General features: G+C 52.2%; 1 protein-coding gene across 4 annotated transcripts in view; it reads left to right on the top strand.

Annotated features, from left to right (window-relative positions):
- The window catches only part of ABCC3 (ATP binding cassette subfamily C member 3), a 57,518-nt gene extending 33,440 nt beyond the window's left edge, over window positions 1-24,078 (top strand). For 3 of the 4 annotated variants that reach the window (XM_015119269.3, XM_077971161.1, XM_077971160.1), the window contains exons 13-31: window positions 35-181; window positions 602-689; window positions 1,030-1,096; window positions 1,317-1,443; window positions 1,529-1,705; window positions 5,208-5,375; window positions 5,710-5,896; window positions 7,459-7,573; window positions 7,728-7,872; window positions 7,980-8,187; window positions 8,375-8,685; window positions 10,153-10,352; window positions 10,502-10,628; window positions 12,130-12,231; window positions 15,991-16,137; window positions 16,329-16,487; window positions 17,392-17,558; window positions 20,241-20,435; window positions 23,472-24,078. In XM_015119269.3, the coding sequence (XP_014974755.3) occupies window positions 35-181; window positions 602-689; window positions 1,030-1,096; window positions 1,317-1,443; window positions 1,529-1,705; window positions 5,208-5,375; window positions 5,710-5,896; window positions 7,459-7,573; window positions 7,728-7,872; window positions 7,980-8,187; window positions 8,375-8,685; window positions 10,153-10,352; window positions 10,502-10,628; window positions 12,130-12,231; window positions 15,991-16,137; window positions 16,329-16,487; window positions 17,392-17,558; window positions 20,241-20,435; window positions 23,472-23,580 (2,946 nt within the window). In that variant the 3' untranslated portion in view covers window positions 23,581-24,078. Of the gene's footprint in view, window positions 1-34; window positions 182-601; window positions 690-1,029; window positions 1,097-1,316; window positions 1,444-1,528; window positions 1,706-5,207; window positions 5,376-5,709; window positions 5,897-7,458; window positions 7,574-7,727; window positions 7,873-7,979; window positions 8,188-8,374; window positions 8,686-10,152; window positions 10,353-10,501; window positions 10,629-12,129; window positions 12,232-14,379; window positions 14,588-15,990; window positions 16,138-16,328; window positions 16,488-17,391; window positions 17,559-20,240; window positions 20,436-23,471 lie in introns of all 4 variants that reach the window. The other variant, XR_013406517.1, reaches the window with a different exon arrangement.
- Window positions 24,079-24,286: the final 208 nt, after the last annotated feature.

The raw sequence follows: 24,286 nt of genomic DNA, 5'->3' as shown, positions 1-24,286 counted from the left end.
GACTCCACCCTGACACCACCCCCGTGCTGCTCAGGTGACCCTAATCACCCTCTGGGTGTACGTGTATGTGGACCCAAACAATGTGCTGGACGCTGAGAAGGCCTTCGTGTCTGTGTCCTTGTTTGATATCTTAAGACTTCCCCTCAACATGCTGCCCCAGTTAATCAGCAACCTGACTCAGGTAACCCTGGGGAGGGCTGGGGGCTCTTCTGGAGTTGGAACAGGTTGTTGGGGTCAGGGAAGGGTCATTTAGGGCAAGGGATAATCAGGGGGAGTTACTGGATTCAGGGAAGGTCGCTAGCATTATGAAGAGCTATTCAAGGTTGAACGAGGTCATTAAGGTCAGGGGTCAATTGGAGTCACAGGTGGTCAGGTCAGGTCTCTAGAAACCTGAGTTCTGTAGATAGCCTCCTGTTACCAGCCTGGACTTTCTCTTTGGGCAGTGGGAGCCGTGGAAGACTCAGTCGTGGGAGGGACGCCAGTGCTAGCGTCTGGGCCCTCAGGGGGTCCTGCCTAGCCCAGGACGCTGGGGACAGGGTGCGGGTAGGGGTTGGGGGTTGCGAAAGTACAATCTCTAGGGCTGACTCACATCCTCCTGCAGGCCAGTGTGTCTCTGAAACGGATCCAGCAATTCCTGACTCAAGATGAACTGGACCCCCAGTGTGTGGAAAGAAAGACCATCTCCCCAGGTCTAGAGAGCCCCTGCCTGGGCTGCCTGCCTCAGTCCTAACCCCAGAAAAACCTCTGTTTCAAGCTTTTCCATTGTTCTCTCCTGACCCCTTTTCTTCTTCCTCTCTTCACATCTGCTTTGACTCTGTGACCTCCTTCTCCCTTTTCTGGGTTCTCTGCTCTCCTCTGCCCTTCCCCACAGGGCTCCCCACATCCCTTTCTTCCTCCCTTCTCCCAAGGATCCCTTCCCCATGGCCCAGGCTCATCCCCTGTCCTCCTTTCCCCTGCCCCCCAGCCTCCCTGCCGGCTACCCCATCCCTTGGGCTCCCTGCCTGACCCTGCCCACCTTGGTCCTCTCAGGCTATGCCATCACCATACACAGTGGCACCTTCACCTGGGCCCAGGACCTGCCCCCCACCCTGCACAGGTACCAGCTTCTCCCACTACCTTCCCAGCTGCCCACAGTGGGCCGGAAGTTCAGATCAATAGCAGCACCCTGCAAAGCCTTTGACCAAGAATGCAGGAAGAGCTTCAGCTTGCGAGGGTGGTGTCTGGAAGGGAGGAGGGCTTGGTTCTCCAGGTGGAGGGTTGGAGACCAAAATCCTGATCCCTGCCTCTAACTGGACTCCTGGGGTCCTTGCCCCCAGCCTAGACATCCAGGTCCCGAAAGGGGCACTGGTGGCCGTGGTGGGGCCTGTGGGCTGTGGGAAGTCCTCCCTGGTGTCTGCCCTGCTGGGAGAGATGGAGAAGCTAGAAGGCAAAGTGCACATGAAGGTGAGAGAGGCAGGGGCTCCTGGGCAGGGTGTGGGGCTCAGCCAGGCCTTGGGCAAGCCCCGAGGTAAATTTCTCCTGTGGCCAGGGCTCTGTGGCCTACGTGCCCCAGCAGGCATGGATCCAGAACTGCACTCTTCAGGAAAACGTGCTTTTCGGCCAAGCCCTGAACCCCAAGCGCTACCAGCAGGCTCTGGAGGCCTGTGCCTTGCTAGCTGACCTGGAGATGCTGCCTGGTGGGGACCAGACAGAGATTGGAGAGAAGGTACGGAGTCTTCTTCTATCCCTAAGGGGCTAGTCCACAGAGCTGCCTGCCTCAACCTAGCCCAGGTCCATATATTCATCCCTTCATTCACACACTGGTGTAACGTTATACTCAACTCTGTGCCAGGCACTGAGGAAACAGATCTATTAGCAAATCTGTTTAGTGAACAAGTAGGGGCTACTGAATATTCTAGGAGCCAGGCTGAAGGCCTGTGCAGGGTACAGAGAGGGCACAGCAGGGACCCTACATAAGGAAGAGCATCACTTTTTTTTTTCCTTTCTGAGATAAGGCCTCACTCTGTTACCCAGGATGGAGTGCTGTGGTGAGATCATGGCACGCTGCAGCTTGGAACTCCTGGGCTCCAGCGATCCTTTAGCCTCAGCCTCCCGAGTAGCTGGGACCACAGGCACATGCCACCATACCCAGCTAAATTTTAATTTTTTTTTTTTTAGAGACAGCATCTTTCCATGTCGCCCAGGCTGGCCTTGAACTCCTGGGCTCAGGAGATCCTTCCACCTTGGCCTGCCAGAGTACTGGGATTACAGGCATAAGCTGCTGCCCTGGCTGAGCATCACTTTATTTTTTCTAGACAGAGCCTTGCTCTGTCACCCAGGCTGGAGTGCAGTGGTGCAATCATGGCTCACTGCAACCTCCACCTCCCGGGTTCAAGCAATTCTCATGTCTCAGCCACCCGAGTAGCTGGGATTACAGGTGTGCACCCCCACACTTGGCTAATTATTGTATTTTTAGTAGAGACGGGGTTTTGCCATGATGGCCGGTCTGGTCTTGAACTCCTGGCTTCAAGTGATTCCCCTGCCTCAGCCTCTCAAAGTACTGGAATTACAGGTATGAACACCACGCCCAGCCTTGAGCATCACTTTTGAGCTCAATTTTAACAACTGAGGATGAGTTGCTTATCATTTATCTATTCATTCATTCACCATATACTTATAAAGCACCCACTCTATTCTGGGGAATAGTATACAGTAGTGAATACTAAAATACCAGGCTAAAATCTCTACCTTCATATAGCTCACATTCTTGTGGCAGGAAGAGATAATAAGAAAGATAAGTAAGTACAATATATAATATGTCAGATAAATGCTCAGTGGGAAAAATAAAGCAGGGAAGGAATACAGGAATCCCCGCAGGGTTAAATTATTGAGGTAGCTTAGGAAATCCTCACTGAGAATCAGAGAACTCAACAAAGAGACCGAGTGAGCCTCGTCAGGAGCCAGGAAGCTCTGTCTGGGGCCACGGAACCCTGTGTGGGATCTTGGAGTTCTCTGGCATGACTGGGGGTTGGGAAATGGAGGAAAAGATAAGGAGAGGCAGAACCCTGATTACCTTAGTTAAGATTTTGGCCTTTACTCTAAAAAACGTGGAACATTGCGGAAAGTTTGGGACTTTGCTTTTTAATTATTTTTAACTGTGGTAAAACACACATAACATAAAATATATCATCTTGCCAGGCATGGTGGCTCCCAGTACTCTGGGAGGCTGAGGCGGGTGTATCATTTGAGGTCAGGAGTTCAAGGCCAGCCTGGCTAACATGATAAAACCCTATCTCTACTAGAAATACAAAAAAATTAGCCAAGTGTGATGGCACGTGCCTGTAGTCCCAGCTACTCAGGAGGCTGAGGCAGGAGAATTGCATAAGCCCAGGAGGCAGAGGTTGCAGTGAACTGAGATTGATTGTATCACTGCATTCAAGCCGGGGTGACAGAGCGAGACTCTGTCTCAGGAAAAAAAAAAAAAAAAAAAGTAATCATTTTTCAGCGTGCAGTTCAACAGTGTTAAGTATATTTACATTGCTGTGCAACCAATCTCCAGAACCCTTTCATCTTGCAAAACTAAAACTGCATCTACTAGGCAACTCCTCATTCCCCACTGCCTCTAGCCCCAGTAACCACCATTCTATTTTCTCTTCTTAGGAATTTGACTATTTAGTATCTTAGTCCATTTTCTATTGCTTATAAGAGAATGCCTGAAACTAGGTAATTTATAAAGAAAAGAAATGTATTTTGTGCAGTTATGGAGACTGAGGAGTCCACGGTCCAGGGGCTGCCTCTGGAGAGGGCCTCTTGTTAGCGGGGCGTCTGCAGAGTCCCAAGGCCACACAGAGCATCCCATGGCAAGGGGACCAAGCATGCTAGCTCAGGTCTCTCTTCCTTCCTTTCTTTCTTTCTTTTTTTTATTTTTTTTTGAGACAAGGCCTCACTCTGTTGCCCAGACTGTAGACTGGAGTGCAGAGCATGATCTTGGCTCACTGCAACCTCCGCCTCCCGGGTTTAAACAATTCTCCTGCCTTAGCCCCCCGAATAGCTGGGATTACAGGTGCGTGCAACTACAGCCCGATTAATTTTTGTATTTTTAGTAGAGACGGGTTTCACCATGTTGTCCATGCTGGTCTCGCACTCCTGACTTCAAATGATCCACCCACCTCAGCCTCCCAAATTGCTGGGATTACAGGCATGAGCCACCACGCTCGGCCTCAGGTTTCTCTTCCTTTCTTATAAAGCCACCAGTCCCATTCCCCCAGTAACCCATTCACACATCAACCTATTAATCCATAATGGATCAACCATTCATGAGGGCTCTGTTTTCATGACCTAATCACCTGGTAAACGCTTCCCCTCAATCCTGCCACATTGGGGGGCTAAGTTTCAACATGAACTTTGGAAGGAACAAATATTTCAACCATATCACCTAGGTACTTCACGTAAGTGGAATCATCCAGCATTTGTCTTTTGGTGGCGGGCTTATTTCACTTAGCATAATGTCCTCAAGGCATAGCCATGTTGTAGCATGTGTCAGAATTTCTCTCCAAGTAAGACTGAATGATATTTCATTATATATATATATATATATATATATGTATATATACACACACACACACACACACACATACACACACATTTGTGTGTCCATTCATCCATAGATGGGTTGGGCAGAACACCAAGCTGGTCAGGATGGTGACCAATGGAGCAGAATGGCCTCATCTACCCCAGGAGGACTTACCCTTTACCTCTGTCCCTCACACATTGCAGGGACAGACTAGGCCCCATGTGAAATACAGATTCAGAAGTCTGCTGTTCTGGCCAGGCACAGTGGCTCACACCTGTAATCCCAGCACTTTACTTTGGGAGGCTGAGGTGGGCCGATTGCTTGAGCTCAGGAGCTCGAGGCTAGCCTGAGCAACATACGGAGATTCGTCTCTATAAAAAATAAAACATTTTAGTCAGTAGCCAGGCATGGTGGTCCTGCAATCAATCCTAGCTACTCGGGAGGCTGAGGCGTAAGAATTGCTCAAACTCGAGAGGCAGAGGTTGCAGTGAGCCGTGATCACACCACTGCACTCCAGCCTGGGCGACAGAGTGAGACTCCATCCCAGAAAACAAGCAACAAACAAAAAAATCTGCCATCCCAAATAACAGTGCACGGGCCATTGTCTCCCTGTGCCTGTCTGACCCCATTTTTCCCACCCCCTGCCTCCCTCCAGGGCATTAACCTGTCTGGGGGCCAGCGGCAGCGGGTCAGTCTGGCTCGAGCTGTGTACAGTGATGCCGATATTTTCTTGCTGGATGACCCACTGTCCGCGGTGGACTCTCATGTGGCCAAGCACATCTTTGACCACGTCATCGGGCCGGAAGGTGTGCTGGCAGGCAAGGTGAGGCCTGCCGGAGGCTAAGGGGGCTAAGGTGAGATCTGAGGCCCGAAGAGAGAGCTGGTGAGACGCTGAGGGGTTTGGATGCGACCTGGAGGTGTCGGGGGGAGGTGCGAGAAGTGGGTATGTGGGTTGGGCATCAGGAGAAACCTGTGGGGACAGCTCCCCCACCTGCGAGGTTCTCAGCAGCCTGTGGCGAGCACAGGGTGAGTCACCCATGTGCTTGTCCAAGCTCCCTGGCACATGGGCACACCTCACACTCACTCTGTGGCTCCGTGCCTGTGCTGGGGGTGTGCGCGAGGGTGGTAGGGGTGACAGCCTGCTGCCTTCTCCCCAGACGCGAGTGCTGGTGACGCACGGCATTAGCTTCCTGCCCCAGACAGACTTCATCATCGTGCTAGCTGATGGACAGGTGTCTGAGATGGGCCCCTACCCAGCCCTGCTGCAGCGCAATGGCTCCTTTGCCAACTTTCTCCACAACTACGCCCCCGATGAGGACCAGCACCTGGAGGACAGCTGGATCGGTATCTGCTGTCCTGGGCTCTCTGATTCCTGTGCCTTCCCAGCATCCCTTCTGTCTGGGGTCTCTGAGTGTGTCTAGACTGGCCTAGTGTCGTGCCAGGCAGGTTCTGGGAAACTTGGGCCATGTGTGTGACAGTCACCAGAGGGAAAGTAGACTAGACATAGTCGAGTCCCACTGCCTCCTCCACCCTAACTGTGGGAACTCAGATCCTCAGCTCCGGTCTCAAAGCCTGTTTTCTTTCTTTCTTTTTCTTTTTCTTTTCTTTTTCTTTTATTTTTTTGAGACGGAGTCTCACTCTGTCACCCAGGCTGAAGTGCAGTGGCGCAATCTCAGCTCACTGCAACCTCTGCCTCCCAGGTTCAAGTGATTCTCCTGCCTCAGGCTCCCGAGTAGCTGGGACTACAGGCATGCGCCACCACACCTGGCTAACTTTTGTATTTTTAATAGAGGCAGGGTTTCACCATGTTGGTCAGGATGGTCTTGATTTCTTGACCTCATGATCTGCCCGCCTTGGCCTCTCAAAGTGCTGGGATTACAGGTGTGAGCCACTTGCCCGATCTCAGAGCCTGTTTTCCATCTGTTGAAAGCATAGGAGGGCCCAGGCCCAGCTTGTGTAGCAAGGCTGCTTCATGGATAAATAGTTTGGCAAGTCTGCAAGTGCTTGGCACAGCCATTTATTTATCAACCAAAATTTATTGGACAATCACTATATCCAGGCACTGTTCCAGACACTAAGATATAGCAGTGAGCTAACAAAAAAAATTACAGTCCTCATGGAGCTTGTTGAAGTCTCTGGCTCACAACATGCCCCTGGCTCCTTGTTGCCCAGACCTAGTTCCGCAGCCCCCAATTCTGGATTGGCTCACAGACCTTTCCTGGGCTTTCTTGCACATGGGTATATGTACAGCCAACGTGCCTTGAGCATTTACCAAGTGCTGTGCCTCTTGCTCACACACTAGACACATTTTCTTTTAAGCCTACAGCCTACAGTCATGCAGATTTTTTTTTTTTTCCTTTTTTTTTTTTTTTTCCCACTCTGTTGCCCAGGCTGGAGTGCAGTGGTACGATCTTGGTTCACTGCAACCTTTGCCTCCCGGGTTCACGCCATTCTCCTGCCTCAGCTTCCTAAGTAGCTGGGATTACAGGCACCCACCACCACACCCGGCTAATTTTTGTAATTTTAGTAGAGACGGGGTTTCACCATGTTGGCCAGGCTGGTCTGAATCTCCTGACCTCGTGAGCTGCCTGCCTCAGCCTCCTCAAGTGCTGGGATTAGAGGCGTGAACCACCACACCCAGCCAAGGACGTGGGTTTTAAGCTCAGCCAGTCTGACTCCAGAGCCCAAGTTCCTAACCCTTGTATTTGAGTCCCTTTCTTCATAATTTGTGAAGAGAAGTTTTTCTTGTTGCCTAACCCAAGTCTTTCTTGTTGCCCTTTCAATCCCCCTCATTTTATTTTCATGCTTGTCCATTGAGCCCCTTTCATTAGAGTGGGGAATGGGAGATGCCAGGGGCTTGCAGGGAGAACTAGCTGAACTCTCTCCTTCCTCCAACCCCACTGCAGCGCTGGAAGGTGCGGAGGATAATGAGGCACTGCTGATTGAAGACACACTCAGCAACCACACGGATCTGACAGACAGTGATCCAGTCACCTATGCGGTCCAGAAGCAGTTTATGAGGTGAGCTCCTGAGAGCCCCCAGCCCTCCAGGAGGCTGTATCGGGGCTCCCCAAGCCCTGCCAGGTGGGGTACAGGTTTCTCCCTGACACTCCCAGCCTCTGTCCTGGGGGGTGCCTGAGGCCCCCTCCCTGGGCCTGACCAGCTGCCTCCACAGACAGCTGAGTGCCCTGTCATCGGATGGGGAGGGACAGGGTCAGCCTGCACCCCGGAGGCGCCTGGGTCCATCAGAGAAGGTGCGGGTGACAGAGGCGAAGGCACATGGGGTACTGACCCAGAAGGAGAAAGCAGAGATTGGCACTGTGAGTCGGTGGGGCAAGAGTGGCTGGAGGGGATGGACAGGCAGGCCCCAGCAGCCCCAGGGTTTATGGAGTCTCCTGTCCCTGACTGCCATGGCTGCTCCCTATAGGTGGAGCTGAGTGTGTTCCGGGATTATGCCAAGGCTGTGGGGCTCTGTACCACACTGGCCATTTGTCTCCTGTATGTGGGCCAAAGTGCGGCTGCCATTGGAGCCAATGTGTGGCTCAGTGCCTGGACGAATGATGCCATGGTGGACAATAGACAGAACAGCACTTCCCTGAGGCTGGGCGTCTATGCCACCTTAGGAATTCTGCAAGGTGAGCCTGCGGGGGTGTCCAGAAGGGGCTCCAATATCCCTTCTTCTCTGGGCTGCCAGGCGCCCCAAACCATGCCCTTGCATCCAAGCCCCCCTAACCCACTCTGGTCAACCCATGTCTCTGATTCTGCCCCTTTGTGCCCGCTCAATAGTCCAGGTGAGCCAGTGCCCTCTGCCTTCTCCAACAGGGCTCCTAGTGATGCTGTCAGCCATGGCCATGGCAGCGGGTGGCATCCAGGCTGCCCGTGTGTTGCACCAGGCACTGCTGCACAACAAGATACGCTCGCCACAGTCCTTCTTTGACACCACACCCTCAGGCCGCATCCTGAACCGCTTCTCCAAGGACATCTACATCATTGATGAACTTCTGGCCCCTGTCATCCTTATGCTGCTCAATTCCTTCTTCAATGCCATCTCCACTCTTGTGGTCATCGTGGCCAGCACGCCGCTCTTTACTGTGGTCATCCTGCCCTTGGCTGTGCTCTACACTTTGGTGCAGGTGTGGGGTGGGCGTGATTCCAGTGTGGGTGTGGTGCTGGTGTGGGGCGGGGCATCCACATGGGCAGGGGCAACAGGGTTGGGACCCTTCAGGCCACCAGCATTACAGGGTTTTGTTAGGGGCAGTCATTGCTTAACATTTATGTTAGGGGAGCTATTACTTAACCTCTTTGAAACTCATTTGCCTCACCTGTAAAATAGAATGACTCATAGACCTTCCTCATGGAGTTGGTGAGAGAATAAAATGAAATAGTTATACATTGTAGCTGGCACTGGGACTTTCCTGTTGGCTTTTTTTTTTTTTTTTTTTTTTTTTTGAGATGGAGTCTCGCTCTGTCGCTCAGGCTGGAGTGCAGCTGCACAATCTTGGCTCACTGCAACCTCTGCCTCCCGGGTTCAAGCAATTCTCCTGTTTCAGCCTCCCAAGTAGCTGGGATTACAGGCACGCACCACCACGCCCAGCAAATTTTTTTTTTTTTTTTTTTTTGAGACGGAGTCTCCCTCTGTGGCCCAGGCTGGAGTGCAGTGGCCGGATCTCAGCTCACTGCAAGCTCCGCCTCCCGGGTTCACGCCGTTCTCCTGCCTTAGCCTCCCGAGTAGCTGGGACTACAGGCGCCCGCCACCTCGTCCGGCTAGTTTTTTGTGTTTTTTAGTAGACACAGGGTTTCACCATGTTAGCCAGGATGGTCTCGATCTCCTGACCTCGTGATCCACCCATTTCGGCCTCCCAAAGTGCTGGGATTACAGGCTTGAGCCACCGCGCCCAGCCCCAAATTTTTGTAGTTTTAGTAGCGATGGAGTTTTTTATGTTGGCCAGGCTAGTCTTGAACTCCTGACCTCAAGTGAATCCGCCCGCCTCAGCCTCGCGAAGTGTTGGGATTACAGGTGGGAGCCACCATGCCTGGCCTTCCTGTTGGCTGTGTTTTTTTGATGAAATATTGTCAACAGTTTGGGACACGTTATCCTTTCCTTCCTTTTACACATATCTAAACATACATGTATGCATGTGTTTAACATAGATGAGGTGATACAGCTACTGTAAAAGGCCTTTGCAGACACTGAACTCCTGTTCTGTAATGAATTAGTCAGTTGCCGGGGACAGATGCTCAACACCTGGGTACAGCGACCATGCTGTAGGCTGTGCTCTGTGCTGGGCTAGGGGAGGATCAGATAGAGATCCTGTATAGTCCTCGATATACAGGACTATAGGCCATGGAGGAGAGGATGGAAACTGGAGGCAGAGCAGTGTTGTTGTGGGGTTGAAGCAGAGACAGTCAGAGGGAAGGCGTGAATGACACATCAAAGCCGCAAGTCTTGGGTCCTTGGAAGTGGGGGAAGACAGTGATGTCTCGTGGTGGGAGTGAGGCTGGCTGGGAGGACTCATCTGAAAATGGATGAGTTCAGAGACAGGCAGGACTGAGTTGGGGATTCCATGGCCCTGACCCCAAACTCCTTCTCCCTCCATCAGCGCTTCTATGTAGCCACATCACGGCAACTGAAACGGCTGGAATCAGTCAGCCGCTCACCTATCTACTCCCACTTTTCGGAGACAGTGACTGGTGCCAGTGTCATCCGGGCCTACAACCGCAGCCGGGACTTTGAGGCCATCAGTGATACTAAGGTGGATGCCAACCAGAAAAGCTGCTACCCCTACATCATCTCCAACCGGTCAGAAGCCGCCTCCCTCACTCCCTGCTCCTCCAGGAATTCCCAGCAGGCTCTCTGGTGTTCAGCGTCCTTGTCCCTCCTTTTCTCTAAGCAGAAAACTGGCCCCTCCCTGCCCCTGCCCCATTTCCTCCTCATCTGATCCCTCACAGGTGGCTGAGCGTCGGAGTGGAGTTTGTGGGGAACTGTGTGGTGCTCTTTGCTGCACTATTTGCTGTCATTGGGAGGAGCAGCCTGAACCCGGGGCTGGTGGGCCTTTCCGTGTCCTACTCCTTGCAGGTATGAATGACCTGGACTCCATGGCAGGGCCACCAGTGGGACAGATACCACACAGGTGTTCCAGGCATCTCCCGAGTGCCCCTCCCTGCTCAGTATGGGCACCAGCCACAGGGTCTGCTCTCAGGGACTGTGTGAGGAAAAAAAAAGAAAAAAGAAAAAAAAATCACTGAGTTGACAAGTTTATAACCACACACAACAGCTGGATGTTCCTGCTTTCCTTCCCCAAGAAGCCCATGTTCTCATATTCAGAAATAATTCTTTTGAATAATCTCTGTCCTCAAACCCCACATCTCCCTCCTGCTCAGCCGTCGACCTTGCCTGACACCTCACACGCCAGCTGGAGAGACCCCCGGCAGCAGGCCATCGTGCTTCAGGCTAAGCAGGTCTTTGTGGCTGGAGGAACAAAAGGTTTTAAAAGCCCAGAAGGGGGACTGGCCGCAGTGGCTCACACCTGTAATCCCAGCACTTTGGGAGGCTGAGATGGGTGGATCACCTGAGGCCACGAGTTCCAGACCAGCCTGGCCAACATGGTGAAACCTCATCTTTACTTAAATACAAAAATTAGCCAGCCATGGTGGCAGGCATCTGTAATCCCAGCTACTCGGGAGGCTGAGGCAGGAGAATCGCTTGAACCTGGGAGGCAGAGGTTGCAGTGAGCCAAGATCATGCCACTGTACTCCAGCCTGGGTGACAGAGCGAGACTCCATCTCAAGAGAAAAAAAAAAAAAGTGCAGAGTTTTCTTGCTTTGGGGTGTTGTAGAAATGATCTTGGAGCTTAGCCCCAAAGGACAAACAGAATTTGTCTTGTCTCTGGGCAAGTTGTAGGCTCATGTGACAGGTCAGGACAGTGGAGGGCTGGCATACCCCTCACATTCACATGCTTGCAGAGAAAGTACACAGACGAGGTGACTGAAGCCTGGGTTGCAGGTCAGGCAGGTCATCCTGATGCCAGCTTGTACTGTCAAAGAGTCACCTAAATGCAAATGGAATTTTTGCAAAGCAGATCACATTGTTAATACCTCAGGTGGCTCAAATCTTGAACGCGCTGGCAAACAAAAAGCAATCCAGAAAGGTCAGTTTTCACAAGCGTCAGTGTGCATATGAATCAACTTGTTAAAATGTACATTTTGATTCAGTAGACCTAGGATGGGGCTCAGGACTCTGCATTTTGATCAAGACTCCTTGGTACGCAAAGTGTGGTCCATGGGCCAGTTGCATCAGCGTTCTCTGGGAGCTTGTTAGAAATGCAGAATCTCAGGTCCCAAGTCCCACCTCAGACTACGGAATCCGGCGTTGCATTTTAACAAGATTCTCTGGGAAGTCTTATACATATTAAAGTTTGAGAAACAGCAGACAAGGTGGTCCTTGGTTAATTCTGCACTGTCATCCATGGGCTAGGATCCCATTGATGGGCACATGATCCAGGAGTCTGAACTCCTCCCAAAGCCATTGTGGTGGGGAGGGGAGATCACCACACCTATAACCCGGTCTCTTTGGCCAGGTGACATTTGCTCTGAATTGGATGATACGAATGATGTCAGATTTGGAGTCTAACATCGTGGCTGTGGAGAGGGTCAAGGAGTACTCCAAGACAGAGACAGAGGTGGGTACTGGGATGAGCCTGGGACGGGGGAATCTGAAGTAGCTGGGGAAGAAAGCTTGGTGGCCCTCCCTCCCTAAACCTCAGGGCCAGCTGTGTATGCGACTCTTCATTCATTTATCCATTCACTCCTTACTGAGCATCGACCACCGCTCTGTGCTAGGAGGTGCAGAGAGATCAGAGTTGAGCAAGATGGTGTTTGCCCTCAGGTGATTCTGATTTGGTGGGAGGGGTAAGACCTATTGCAGGGCTTTGCAATGGATGACCAGAGCTCTGGTGTGGTGCACCCGGAGTGGGCAGATGAGGGAGATCCTTCGGCTAGGGTGACCAGGGCAGATGAGCTTAGATGAGAAGGATGGACAGGCCTTGATAGACTAGGTAAGATGGTGGGGTGGGCAGTGGGAAGGTGAGCATTCCAGCCAAACAGACCAGCCTGGGCAAAGTGGAGGTGGGGCAGCATGCCCTTTGTTGGGGAAAAGGAGTTGTCCCCTACTAGGGGTTCCAGACTTTTCTCCACCGCCCCCTCTCATGGTCACACCTCAGACCTCTTCATGCCCAGAAGCTGTAGCATCGGTGTCAAGTATCCCAACTTTGGCCCACGTTCCTATCCCTCCTTGTTCTCATGTTCCAAGTCCCCCTCTGTCACAGCAGTCTGCCTTCACTGGGATCCCCAATCCCGTGACCCCCCTTTGTGTCTCTGTCCATCAGCTTCTCTGCCTTCACCTCCCTCCCCGGCCAGCCTAGAGTCTATGCTCTACCAACACAAATGCTCTCACCTGCCTCACCCTTCTCTCTCAGTTGTACTCACCTCCAAAACCCCACCCCCACTGAGCCCACCAATCTGCCTTCTTCAAGCCTGCACCGAGCACTTAAAACCTTGCAGGAGACCAGGTGCAGTGGCTCATGCCTGTAATTCCAGCACTTGGGGAGGCCAAGGTGGATGGATCACTTGAGGTCAGGAGTTCAAAACCAGACTGGCCAACATGGTGAAACCCCATCTCTACTAAAAATACAAAAAAATAGCCAGGCGTGGTGGTACATACCTGTATTCCCAGCTACTTGGGAGTCTGAGGCAGGAGAATCACTTGAACCCAGGCGGTGGAGGTTGCAGTGAGCCAAGATTGCGCTACTACACCCCAGCCTGGATGACAAGAGTGAGACTCTGTCTAAAAAAAAAAAAAAAAAAAAAAAGTCTTGCAGGAGAAAAATCACTGAGTTGACAAGTATATAACCACACACCACGGCTGCATGTTCCTACTTTGCTTCCCCAAGAAGCCCGTATTCTCACGTTCAGAAAAACATCTTTTGAATAATCTCTGTCCTCAAACCCCACATCTCCTTCCTGCTCAGCCGTCGACCTTTCCTGACACCTCCATGAAAAAGTAGGTTCTAAGATGTGAACTCCCTCAACCTTCCTGGCACTCGGTCTTTAAATCCGCCTGTGTCTCCTTCACTGTCTTCTTCTTTTCACTTTTAGCAGGAATCATCCCTTCCTGTTTCAAAGCCCAGCCCCTCCATTTCTTCCCATGGCTGCTTAAGGACCTGGCTTCCTCAGTCCCACCCTCCATCTCCCGTCATTCTTGCTCCCTCTGTTGGACGCTTCCCATCCACATGCAAAAATATTCCATCGCATCTTCCATTCCAGACACACACGCAAACCCTCCCCCCTGCACTCCACTGCCCCATTTCTCTGTTCTCCTCTGTCGTGAAGCATGGTTTAAAGTATGGTCTCCACAAGCTCCATCCACTTCCTCATCAGCCTTGATCTCATCTGCCTCCTGCAGTCCTCTTTCTGGCCCTCGCTCCACAGAGACAGCTCCTCCAGTGACCTTCCTGGTTCCAAATCCAGGGGATGCTTTTCTGTTCTCATCTAATTCAACCTCTTAGCAACGTCCCAATAAAATGACCTCTCCCTTCTTCTTGGAGTCCTTGTGGATTCTGTGGCCTGCATTGCACCTGCCAGTCCACCTGCCTGACCCCAGCCTGGCTTCCCCAGGCATCACCCTCCAGCCCTTCACCCCTCACTCTCTGGGAGCTTCCAGTTCCCCCGCTTCATGTCTAGCAGCCCCGTTACTGCAGGGATACCTGTGCTCCTGTCTCTGTATCCTATACATGTCTGCCCTCCACCCCACGGCCCGTTCTCTTCTCCAGTGCCTCCTCGCGAGACCAGTCTGCGCCTGCTGCTCTGCTTTTTCACCTCTGGCCACGAGGAGAACCTGCCTCGAAGCAGGGCTGGCTCCACGGGAACATAGCCTGAGCAGTCGCAGGGTCTCCATTCCCAGAAGAGCTGCGCGTTTAGAGTAATGCTCTGCCGTCAGCGCCTTGACATTCTCCATCATTCTTCAACAAGAAGCCTCAGGTTTTCATTTTGCACTGGGCCTCCCAAGTTATGTAGCCAGTCCTATCTCAAAGCCACCATCATCTTATGCCCTGCTAGTCTATTCTGCTTGTAGCAGCCAAGAGATAAAAAAAAAAAAAAAAAAAAAAAAAAAAAAAATCAGATCACGTCATTCTCTGTGTACAGCCCTCTAATGGCTTTGCATCTTAATCAGAGTTAAAAAAAAAAAAAAAAAACAACCAAAAAAAAAACAGTGCTTACAATGGCCTGCAAGGCCCTACATGATGGGGCCACCACTGCCTCAGCCTGTTACCTCTCACCTTTGCTGCTGTGCTCCAGAACACACCTAGAGCCATTTATGCCTGCTGTTTCCTCTGCCCGGCATGCCCTCCCTCCTGATATCCACTTGGCTTCTTCCTTCACCTCCTTCAGGTCTTTACTACAGTCTTTGCCTCCTCCAGGAAGCCTTCCCTGACCACCTTGGATAAAGCAGCAACACTAAGCACTTCTTGGCCCCTAGCACTCATCACTTCTTACATTGTATAGATTTGCTTATCTGTTTGTTGATTATATGCCTCCCTCTACTAGAACATAAGTCTCATGAGGGTGAGGACCGTTTCAATGGGGATACCATTGTATCCCCACTGCCTGGCACTGGGCTGCCACCCTGTAACAATGAATGGGTAAAGGTAATAAGAGGGGGAGTTAGGGCAGGCAGGGAGGGCACTTCAAGGAATATAAGGTGTGGCACAGTGGCTCACACCTGTATTCCCAGGACTTTGGGAATCCTCCTAGGCAAGAGGATCCCTGGAGGCTAGGAGTTCGAGACCAGTCTGGTCAACACAGCAAGACACAGTCTCTTCAGCGTTTCTCTTTAAAACATTAGCCAGGTGTGCTGACACAGGCCTGTAGTCCTATCTACTCAGGAGGCTGAGGCAGGAGGATGGCTTGAGCCCAGGAAGTCAAGGTTGCAGTGAGCTGTGATCGCACCACTGCACTCCAGCCTGAGTGACAGAATAAGGACTTGTCACAGAACAAAACAAGTTAGCCAGGCATGGTGGCATGTGCCTGTTGTAGTCCTAGCTACTAGGGAGGCTGAGGGAGGAGAATCACTGGAACCCAGGAGTTCAAGGCTGCAATGAACCATGATTGAGACCCTGTCTCTCAAAAATTAAAAAAGGAACACAGGCAAGCAGGGAGACTGGGAGGGGAAGGACAGGGGAGTGTTGGAGTAGATTTGTGGAGAATAAAGTTAGAGGGATAAAGGGGTCATTGAACACAAGGCTGAGCTATAGGGGTGCCAAGGACCCTCCCAGGGACCATAGTCGGGGAGGATTGAGGGGTCTTGGGGGAGAGAGACTGAAAGGTGAGAGAGGGCTGCACTGGGCAGGAGCTAATGCAACCCCATCTGCCCCTCCTGCCAGGCACCCTGGGTGGTGGAAGGCAGCCGCCCTCCCAAAGGTTGGCCCCCACGTGGGGAGGTGGAGTTCCGGAATTATTCTGTGCGCTACCGGCCGGGCCTAGATCTGGTGCTGAGAGACCTGAGTCTGCAAGTGCACGGTGGCGAGAAGGTACGTGTGTGATGGGCGGACCTGCATGTGTGTTCATGCCTGTGGACATGGCCACAGCCCTTGTGGGGAGCTTGGGTCTTTTGAGAGAGCAAGTGCTCCAGTCAGATGTTTGTTCGACCTCCAGGGGAGTCCTGGAGATGCGCCTGTGACCTCTCAGCTTCCCCCTGAGAGCCCTTTTCCTTCCCGTCCAGGTGGGGATTGTGGGCCGCACTGGGGCTGGCAAGTCCTCCATGACCCTCTGCCTGTTCCGCATCCTGGAGGCGGCAAAGGGTGAAATCCTCATCGACGGCCTCAATGTGGCAGACATCGGCCTCCATGACCTGCGCTCTCAGCTGACCATCATCCCGCAGGTACGAGCCTGGCATGGACTGGCCACACTCACCAATGGCCCTGGAGGCAGGCCCCACCCTGTTCTGTAGCTTGAGGATGGAGACTGGGACCCCAGTATCAGAGGCTTCAGCAGGTGGGGAGGGACAGACAGCACAGAGCAGAGCCACCAATGAGCCACCCCCAGATCTGGAAAGCTCAGACTTGCTCTGCCTAGTCAGGCCCTGTCCTTTGACCTCCTGGGCCAGCACATGGGGAAGGACCCCTCCAAGAACCCCATCCCCTGAGACTCTGTCCCGGTCTCTTTACCAGCTCTAATTACATTTCACTTTTTCTGTCTTCTCTGGGATGTGTTTTTTTTTTTTTTTTTTTTGAGACGGAGTTTCGCTCTGTCACCCAGGGTGGAGTGCAGTGGCCGGATCTCAGCTCACTGCAAGCTCCGCCTCCTGGGTTCACGCCATTCTCCTGCCTCAGCCTCCCAAGGAGCTGGGACTACAGGCGCCCGCCACCTCGCCCAGCTAATTTTTTGTATTTTTTTAGGAGAGACGGGGTTTCACCGTGTTAGCCAGCATGGTCTCGATCTCCTGACCTCGTGATCCTCCCGTCTCGGCCTCCCAAAGTGCTGGGATTACAGGCTTGCGCCACCGCGCCCGGCCGGGATGTTTTTTTTATGCCGAGTGGACACTTTGGAGTCAGATTAGTGGATCTGGTTCCCGCCTCAGCAGAGGTCTTCGTGATTGGCAAAGCTGAGGTTTATCACTCCCCCACAGGCAATTTTCTATCTCTTTGGCCATTGTCTCCTCTGGGGAGCTGGGGACAGAGTAGGAGTGCTGCCACCTTAATCCCTCTCTTCCTCCCTGGACCTGGGGCCCATGGCTCCTTATAGTGCCTAAGCTGCCTGCCTCTGAGGCCACGTTGTATCCCCAGGACCCCATCCTGTTCTCGGGGACCCTGCGCATGAACCTGGACCCCTTTGGCAGATACTCAGAGGAAGACATTTGGCAGGCCTTGGAGCTGTCCCACCTGCACACGTTTGTGAGCTCCCAGCCGGCAGGCCTGGACTTCCAGTGCTCTGAGGGCGGGGAGAATCTCAGGTAAACGCTGGGAGTGGAGAGGTCAGGAACTGCAGCCCTCCCCGGGGAACCCTGGCAGATGCTGGGAAACCTGACACCAATGACACAGAGATGAGGCCAGCCAGGATGTACACAGGGCTGTCCTTTTGTATTGAGCATATTCTGTGTGCCCGGCACGGTGTATTGTCCCGCCGACTCCTCACACAAGCCCCAGCGGTGGTCCATGATCCCACTTCACCGATCAGGAAACTGAGGCTCAGAGATGGTAAACCTAAGTTGCACAGCTGGGAGAAGGCAGGTCTGGGATTTGAACCAGCTCTGGGAGAACCAGTTCAGTGAGGTTGTCGAGGCTGTGCTTGGGCTGGGGAGCATGGTTCTGGATGGAACCCATGGAGCAGGTGAGAAGAAGCCCTTTTCCCTCCAGAGCTTTCTTACAGCCCCAGATTTTATGTCCTCAGCCACTGGGCTGTGTATCGGAGGGGCCAGTAGTCACCTCTTACTGAGTCTAAAGGTTGGAGATACCTATACCTGTGCTAGCTGTGTGATTTGGGGCAAGTTGCTTAACCTCTCTGTGCCTGCTTTTCTTTCACTCTAAAAGGCAGATAATAACAGTCCATACCTCTGCATTATGCTGCCCAATAAAAACAATGCAAGCCATGCATACGTAACTAATGTTTTTTTCTCATAGCCACACTTTTTAAAAAGGAAAAACAAGTGAAATAAACTATAATACTATATTTTATTTAGCCCAGTATATCTAAAATATTATTATTTCAACACATTATTGATATAAAAGTATTGGAAATATTTTGCGTTTTTTTCATACAAGTTTGAAATCCAGTGTGTATTTCACATTTACAGAATGTCTCAATTTGGACTAGTCACATTTCAAGTGCTAATAGCCACATGGGGCCAGTGGCTACCATCTGGACAGAGCAGTGTTAGGGTCAGTGTGATGACAGGGAAAGCGCTTCGCTTGGATGCGCTCCTGTGAAATGTCAGCTCTTCCCCTCCTCCCTTCCCTCCCTCTTCTCCTCCTCCTCCCTATTTTCATTTTTATATTCAGTCCATACTCATGCAGCCTCCCCAGACCTCAAAAACTAAAACAAGGCCGAGCACAGTGGCTCACGCCTGTAATCCCAGCACTTTGGGAGGCCAAGGCAGGCGGATCACTTGAGGGCAGGAGTTCAAGACCAGCCTGGCCAACATGGTGAAACCCTGTCTCTACTAAACACACAGAAATTAGCTAGGTGTGGTGGTGGGCACCAGCTATTTGAGACGCCGAGGCAGGAGAATCGCTTGAACCTTGGAGGCAAAGGTTGCAGTGAGCCAAGATCTTGCCACTGCACTCTAGTCTAGGCGACCGAGCAAGACTTGGTCTCAAGAAAAAAATAAACAAAACTTTACATTTGCCCAGCACTGAACAATATTGAAAGCACTCTGGCCTCCATTTTCTCCTTTAATCTTTACCGTGGTCCTGTGGGCCAGAAACGAGGCTCCACAGTTGGAAATGATTTCCCCGCAGCAGCTCAGCTGGTGAGAGGCAGAGCGGGGACTCTGGCTCTGTCCCAAACCTTTCCTTGCTGTATCAGTCACCTCCCTCACCTGGACAACTGGTGGGACTCCCTTGCCACCCAGGCAGCCCTTAAGACTAAATGGGCATCGTAACTGGCTCTCACTTCATAACCACGTGGGGGTGGCTGGTGGACAAACATGGTCTCTCCAGACCCTGTGCCCCATGACTATCTCTTGCTTGATCCATTCTTCTCACCTGCTTGCTCTTAACACTTCCCCCAGAGCATGCCCCACCCTGACACATGCCAGGATCAGAGACAGAAAGCAGCTCCCCTCCTCCCTCACTGAGCTTGTAGCCACTTTAAGTATAACCTGTGTCCTGTGCCAGTTCCACCATAAATCAGCCCTGAGTTCTATCCGGCGGCTCATTCTGCTGCCAAAACCTTCATTAGTTGCGGGAATGGGCCAGGGAAAGAGGCTGGACTTTACTCCGGCTGTGGTGACTCACGCCTTTGGGAAGGGCTGAGGTATTTGTCCTTGGATGTGCGGATGCTGCGGCCTCTGTGGTTGGGAACACAGCCTCATTTTGTCTGCTGGCTCTGGCTTCCACGGCAGGAGGCTGAAGGCGTGTGTCCTGCCCCTCCTTTACCTCCTCAGTGACCAGACACAAAGAGTCCCCGGGTCTTCCGCTGCCCTGCCCTTTTCTTGTCCCTGAAGCAGAGCCCTGGTCTGTATCCCCTATGGGGTGGGAGGTGACTGCCTGAATTGTGTGATATTAGGCTCAGCAAGATGGCATCATGTGGCCTATTTGCAAATATCCGAGAAGAGCCATGCAAGCATGTTCTTACTAAGGTATAAATGACTGATAGAGTGAAGCAAAGAAACATCACGACACTAGTTGAAAAGCAAGGATGGGGAAGAAAGCACCGAGAGAGGAGGCCAAGGGTGCCAAGAGCAGACCAGGGATTTCACAATGCCTTTTAGCACTGGCTCGTTCCCCAAGCCCCTCATTATCCCAATGGTGTCCAGACCTCTGCTCCGTTCCAGAAGGCTGGGCTGTGGCAGAAATGGGAAAAGTCAGACAGAAAACCAGTCCTGGGCTGCTGAGGAGTGAAACAGGTCTGGGAATGAGGCCTGGAGGCAGGTGGGAGGCCCCTAGCTGGAAATGCCTACCTTCTCCACTCCCAGCGTGGGCCAGAGGCAGCTCGTGTGCCTGGCCCGAGCCCTGCTCCGCAAGAGCCGCATCCTGGTTTTAGATGAGGCCACAGCTGCCATCGACCTCGAGACTGACAACCTCATCCAGGCTACCATCCGCACCCAGTTTGATACCTGCACTGTCTTGACCATCGCACACCGGCTTAACACTATCATGGACTACACCAGGTGGGACATGGAAACCCGAGCAATGGGGAACTGGTGGGGCCACCTGGGGCATCAGGAGTGGGCAGGGCAGATTAGGATTATCGAACAAGGGAATGTTCCTGGGATTGCTAGGGCATGGTGGGCAGAGCAGAGTTTCCCGAGATCTAGATAAGGGGCAGACCAGAGTGGGGTGGCCTGGGCTCAGGGGTGGGGTATACAATGACATTTTCATTTATTTTTCTTCTTTTTTTTTTTTTTTTTTTTTTTGAGACAGAGTTTTGCTCTATTGCCTAGGCTGGAGTGCAGTGGCCCACTGCAACCTCAGGCATGCACTACCACAGCCGGCTAATTTTTGTATTTTTAGTAGAGATGGTTTCACCATGTTGGCCAGGCTGGTCTCGAACTGCTGACCGCAAGTGATCCACTTGCCAAAGTGCTGGGATTACAGGTGTGAGTCACCATGCCCAGCACCAACAATAACATTTTCTAACACATGGGGAAGGGCACACTGGGCTCCACAGGCACTGCATTTGTGCGCAGGCCACTTGCATCCTGCCTCCTCCGTGAGGCGATGTAAAGGGAACTGGAGGCTTCATGCTGAGTCTCATCACTTCCTGAGAAACCTGCTGGCAGAGTGCCTGCATGTCCCTCACCTCATTGGTGTCTCACAGCCACTCTGGTTGTAGATAAGCAGCAGCTCAGGTAGCAGCTGGACCCTGACAGCACCATGAGGAGCTGAGCCTTGTGGGGAGAGCACTGTGTCTGAGCCAGAGGGTTCAGAGTCTCAGGCTGCTGTGTGACCCTGGGCAATTTGCAAAACTTTCTGAGCCTGTTTCAAATGAAAATGATGCTTTGTGGGATTGTCGTAGTCAATGAAGTCTGGGCACAGTGGCTCACATCTGTAAACCCAGCACTTTGGGAGGCCGAGGCAGGCGGATCATTTGCGGTCATAAGTTCAAGACCAGCCAGGTCAACATGGTGAAACCCCATCTCTACTAAAACTACAAACATTAGCCTCACATCGTGGCAGGGACCTGTAGTCCCAGCTGCTCAGGAGGGTGAGGCAGGAGAATCACTTGAACCCAGGAGGCAGAAGTTACGCCACTGCACTCTAGCCTGGGTGCAGAGCCAGACTCTGTCTCAAAAAAGCCAAAAGTCAATGAAAGGTATTTAAACTGCAGGTGATCCTGAGAAATGACAGTGTCCTCCCCAGCCCCTTGCTCTAATTCTTGCACTAGGCCCTCCAAGGATGAGGGAAGGGGCCATGCCCTCAGAAGCTTGTGGCTTCCTTGGAGAGGCAGACCACTCCCTCACTGTGCCAGATGTCAAGGTGTGGTGCTGGAGGTTGAGGAGAGAGGGCTGGGTGACTCAGAAGCCTCACGGGAGTGAACTGGCCCTGGCCTGGCAGGCTGCGCTCCCTAGAAACTAGAAGGGAAGAGGAGGCAGGAGGCTCAGAGAAGTTTCTTTTGAAGGAGTATAGTGGGAATAACCCAACAGGCCTTCATTTACTCAAGAAACACTTGCAGGATGGTGGGGTGGGGAGGGTGCCATGGACAGGGCAATGGGTCAGATCCTGTCTCTCTTGGAAGTGCCCCCATGTAGCCAGCAGTGTCTTGGGAGCCAAGCTGAGAATGCCTAATGCTACCCTCTGTCTGTTCCATCCCTCTCCTACCCTTACCCGCTACTCCCATTTAGGACCCCACTGGAAGAAGGGAGGGTGGGCAGCAAGTGCTGAGCCCTGGGTTTGGAGGAGGGACAGGGCTGGCCTCAGAGGACCTGTTCTCAGGCCTAACCAAAACTGTTTCATTCACCAGCAGCCCTAGGGTGGGGAGCTTGGATCGACCTTGGAGGTTGGGAGTTCATTCATTCTAGTGGAACAAGCAGAAATTAATCAAATAATGACGTGTAAATAGGACCCACAGGAAGGAAGCAAAGGCCTGTGTGTGCAGGCCAGAAAAAGGCTATCCACACAGGGTGGCCAGTGCACTTTCTCCTCTAAGGAAGGGATGCACCAGCCAAGCCTGAAAGAATGAGTTGGAGGATGGAGGTGAGGCAACAAGGTAGGGAGTGAGCTGAAAATTGCAGGCAAAGGATACAACACATGCCCCAAGAGAGGAGGGTACCGGAGGCTGGAGTGCATGGGAGGGAGGCAGTAGAACCAAGATGGGGGTGGAGAACAGGCTGCACTGTGCTGCACTTTGAGGACCATGGAAGAGCATTCAGTCCTTACCCAAGAGCAATCAAAAGCCACTGAAGACCTTGATTTTGGATTGGGGTTGGGATTGGGGGGCAGTGGCCAGGCAGTGATGTCACAGACACAGTCCTTCTCAGGACACATGTGGGAGAGCCCAGTAGGCTGAGAATCAGAATGCAGTCAGCCCCCTCCCATGGAGGAGCACTTCTCCAGGCTGGGGAGAGCCCTTTCCCCTCCTGCTGTACCCTGGTGGAGCCAGCCCACTGGCCTTGTACCAGGTGCACCCGGTGAGTGGTTGGTGGGAGATTCTAACCCCGGGCCCAGGCCTGGCTATTTGTGTGTGAGCTGGAGACCCACCGAGCAGCAGCAGCAGCACCAGCAACAGCAGCAGCAGCAGCAGCAGCCGCAGCAGCCGCCGCCGCCGCCAGATTTGCAGCCCAAGGCCCAGATTCCAGTGTCAGCCTTGCTGCAGCTGGTTTCCTGCTGTGTGCTTTTCTGAGCTGACACAAAGCAGATGGATGTGCACAGAGTCCAGCGCACAGGCCCGTGGCTCCCTGCGCACAGCCTGCTGAAGTCCTGTGACCCCGGCAAGGGGAAGGGCTCATTAGGGAAGGTTTTCAGAGCCCCAACTAGCAGAGATGAATAGGACCTGGTGTTTGATCCCAGAAACCGCTTCACTTGCCAGAACTAACAGAATGGCTAAAATAACCGGCCTTGCAAGCGTGCACATGTGGTGCGGCGGCTGTGCTGGGTGGGTTGGCATGTCACTGTGGGCCTGAGCAAGTACCCAGAAGAGCAGGATTAGACGATGTGACCAGGTCAGGGCTGATGGAAACCTGACCACTTCTCTCTTTTTTGACTAGGGTCCTGGTCCTGGACAAAGGAGTAGTAGCTGAATTTGATTCTCCAGCCAACCTCATTGCAGCTAGAGGCATCTTCTACGGGATGGCCAGAGATGCTGGACTTGCCTAAAATATATTCCTGGGATTTCCTCCTGGCCTTTCCTGGTTTTCATCAGGAAGGAAATGACACCAAATATGTCCACAGAATGGACTTGATGGCAAACATTGGGGGCACCTTAAGATTTTGCACCTGTAAAGCCTCACAGAGTAACTGTGCTGAATGCTTTAGATGACGAAACGAGCCCTAAGAGGTAAATGACATGCCTAAGGTCACAGCTAGTTTGAGACAGTTAGACCAGTCCCCAGTCTCCTGATTCCTAAACGAGTATTATTTGCACACTACACTGTTTTCAAATAACGATTTCATGAAATGACCTCTGTTCTCCCTCTGATTTTTCATATTTTCTAAAGTTTAGTTTCTGTTTTTTAATAAAAAGCTTTTTCCTCCTGGAATAGAAGACTGCGGCTGGGCCAGGCCACCCCTAGGAATTCCGTCCTGTCCTCTGGGGTGCTGCCTGAATCCATTAAAAATGGAGTACTGATGAATAAAATGACATGGTCAACAATATATACACACTAGTCTTTTTGTGCTTGTTCACAAGGTTTGGGGATTAGGATCTTTGCAGGAGGCCAAGAGGAAGATTTTCTACACATGTACACGGTTGTAGTTACCTGAACTTCAGACCCAAGAGCTCTTGGCTGCAAATATTGCCTTCACGGCCAAAATTCCCTGGGTAATTGCCAGTAGTTCCTGCTCTGCTGTGCAGATATTGTAA

This window comes from Macaca mulatta, chromosome 16 (genome assembly GCF_049350105.2).
Source record: "Macaca mulatta isolate MMU2019108-1 chromosome 16, T2T-MMU8v2.0, whole genome shotgun sequence".
NCBI classification, from domain to species: Eukaryota; Metazoa; Chordata; class Mammalia; order Primates; family Cercopithecidae; genus Macaca; species Macaca mulatta.
Note: the sequence above shows the minus strand (reverse complement) of the source record. Positions and strands in the feature narration are given on the sequence as shown.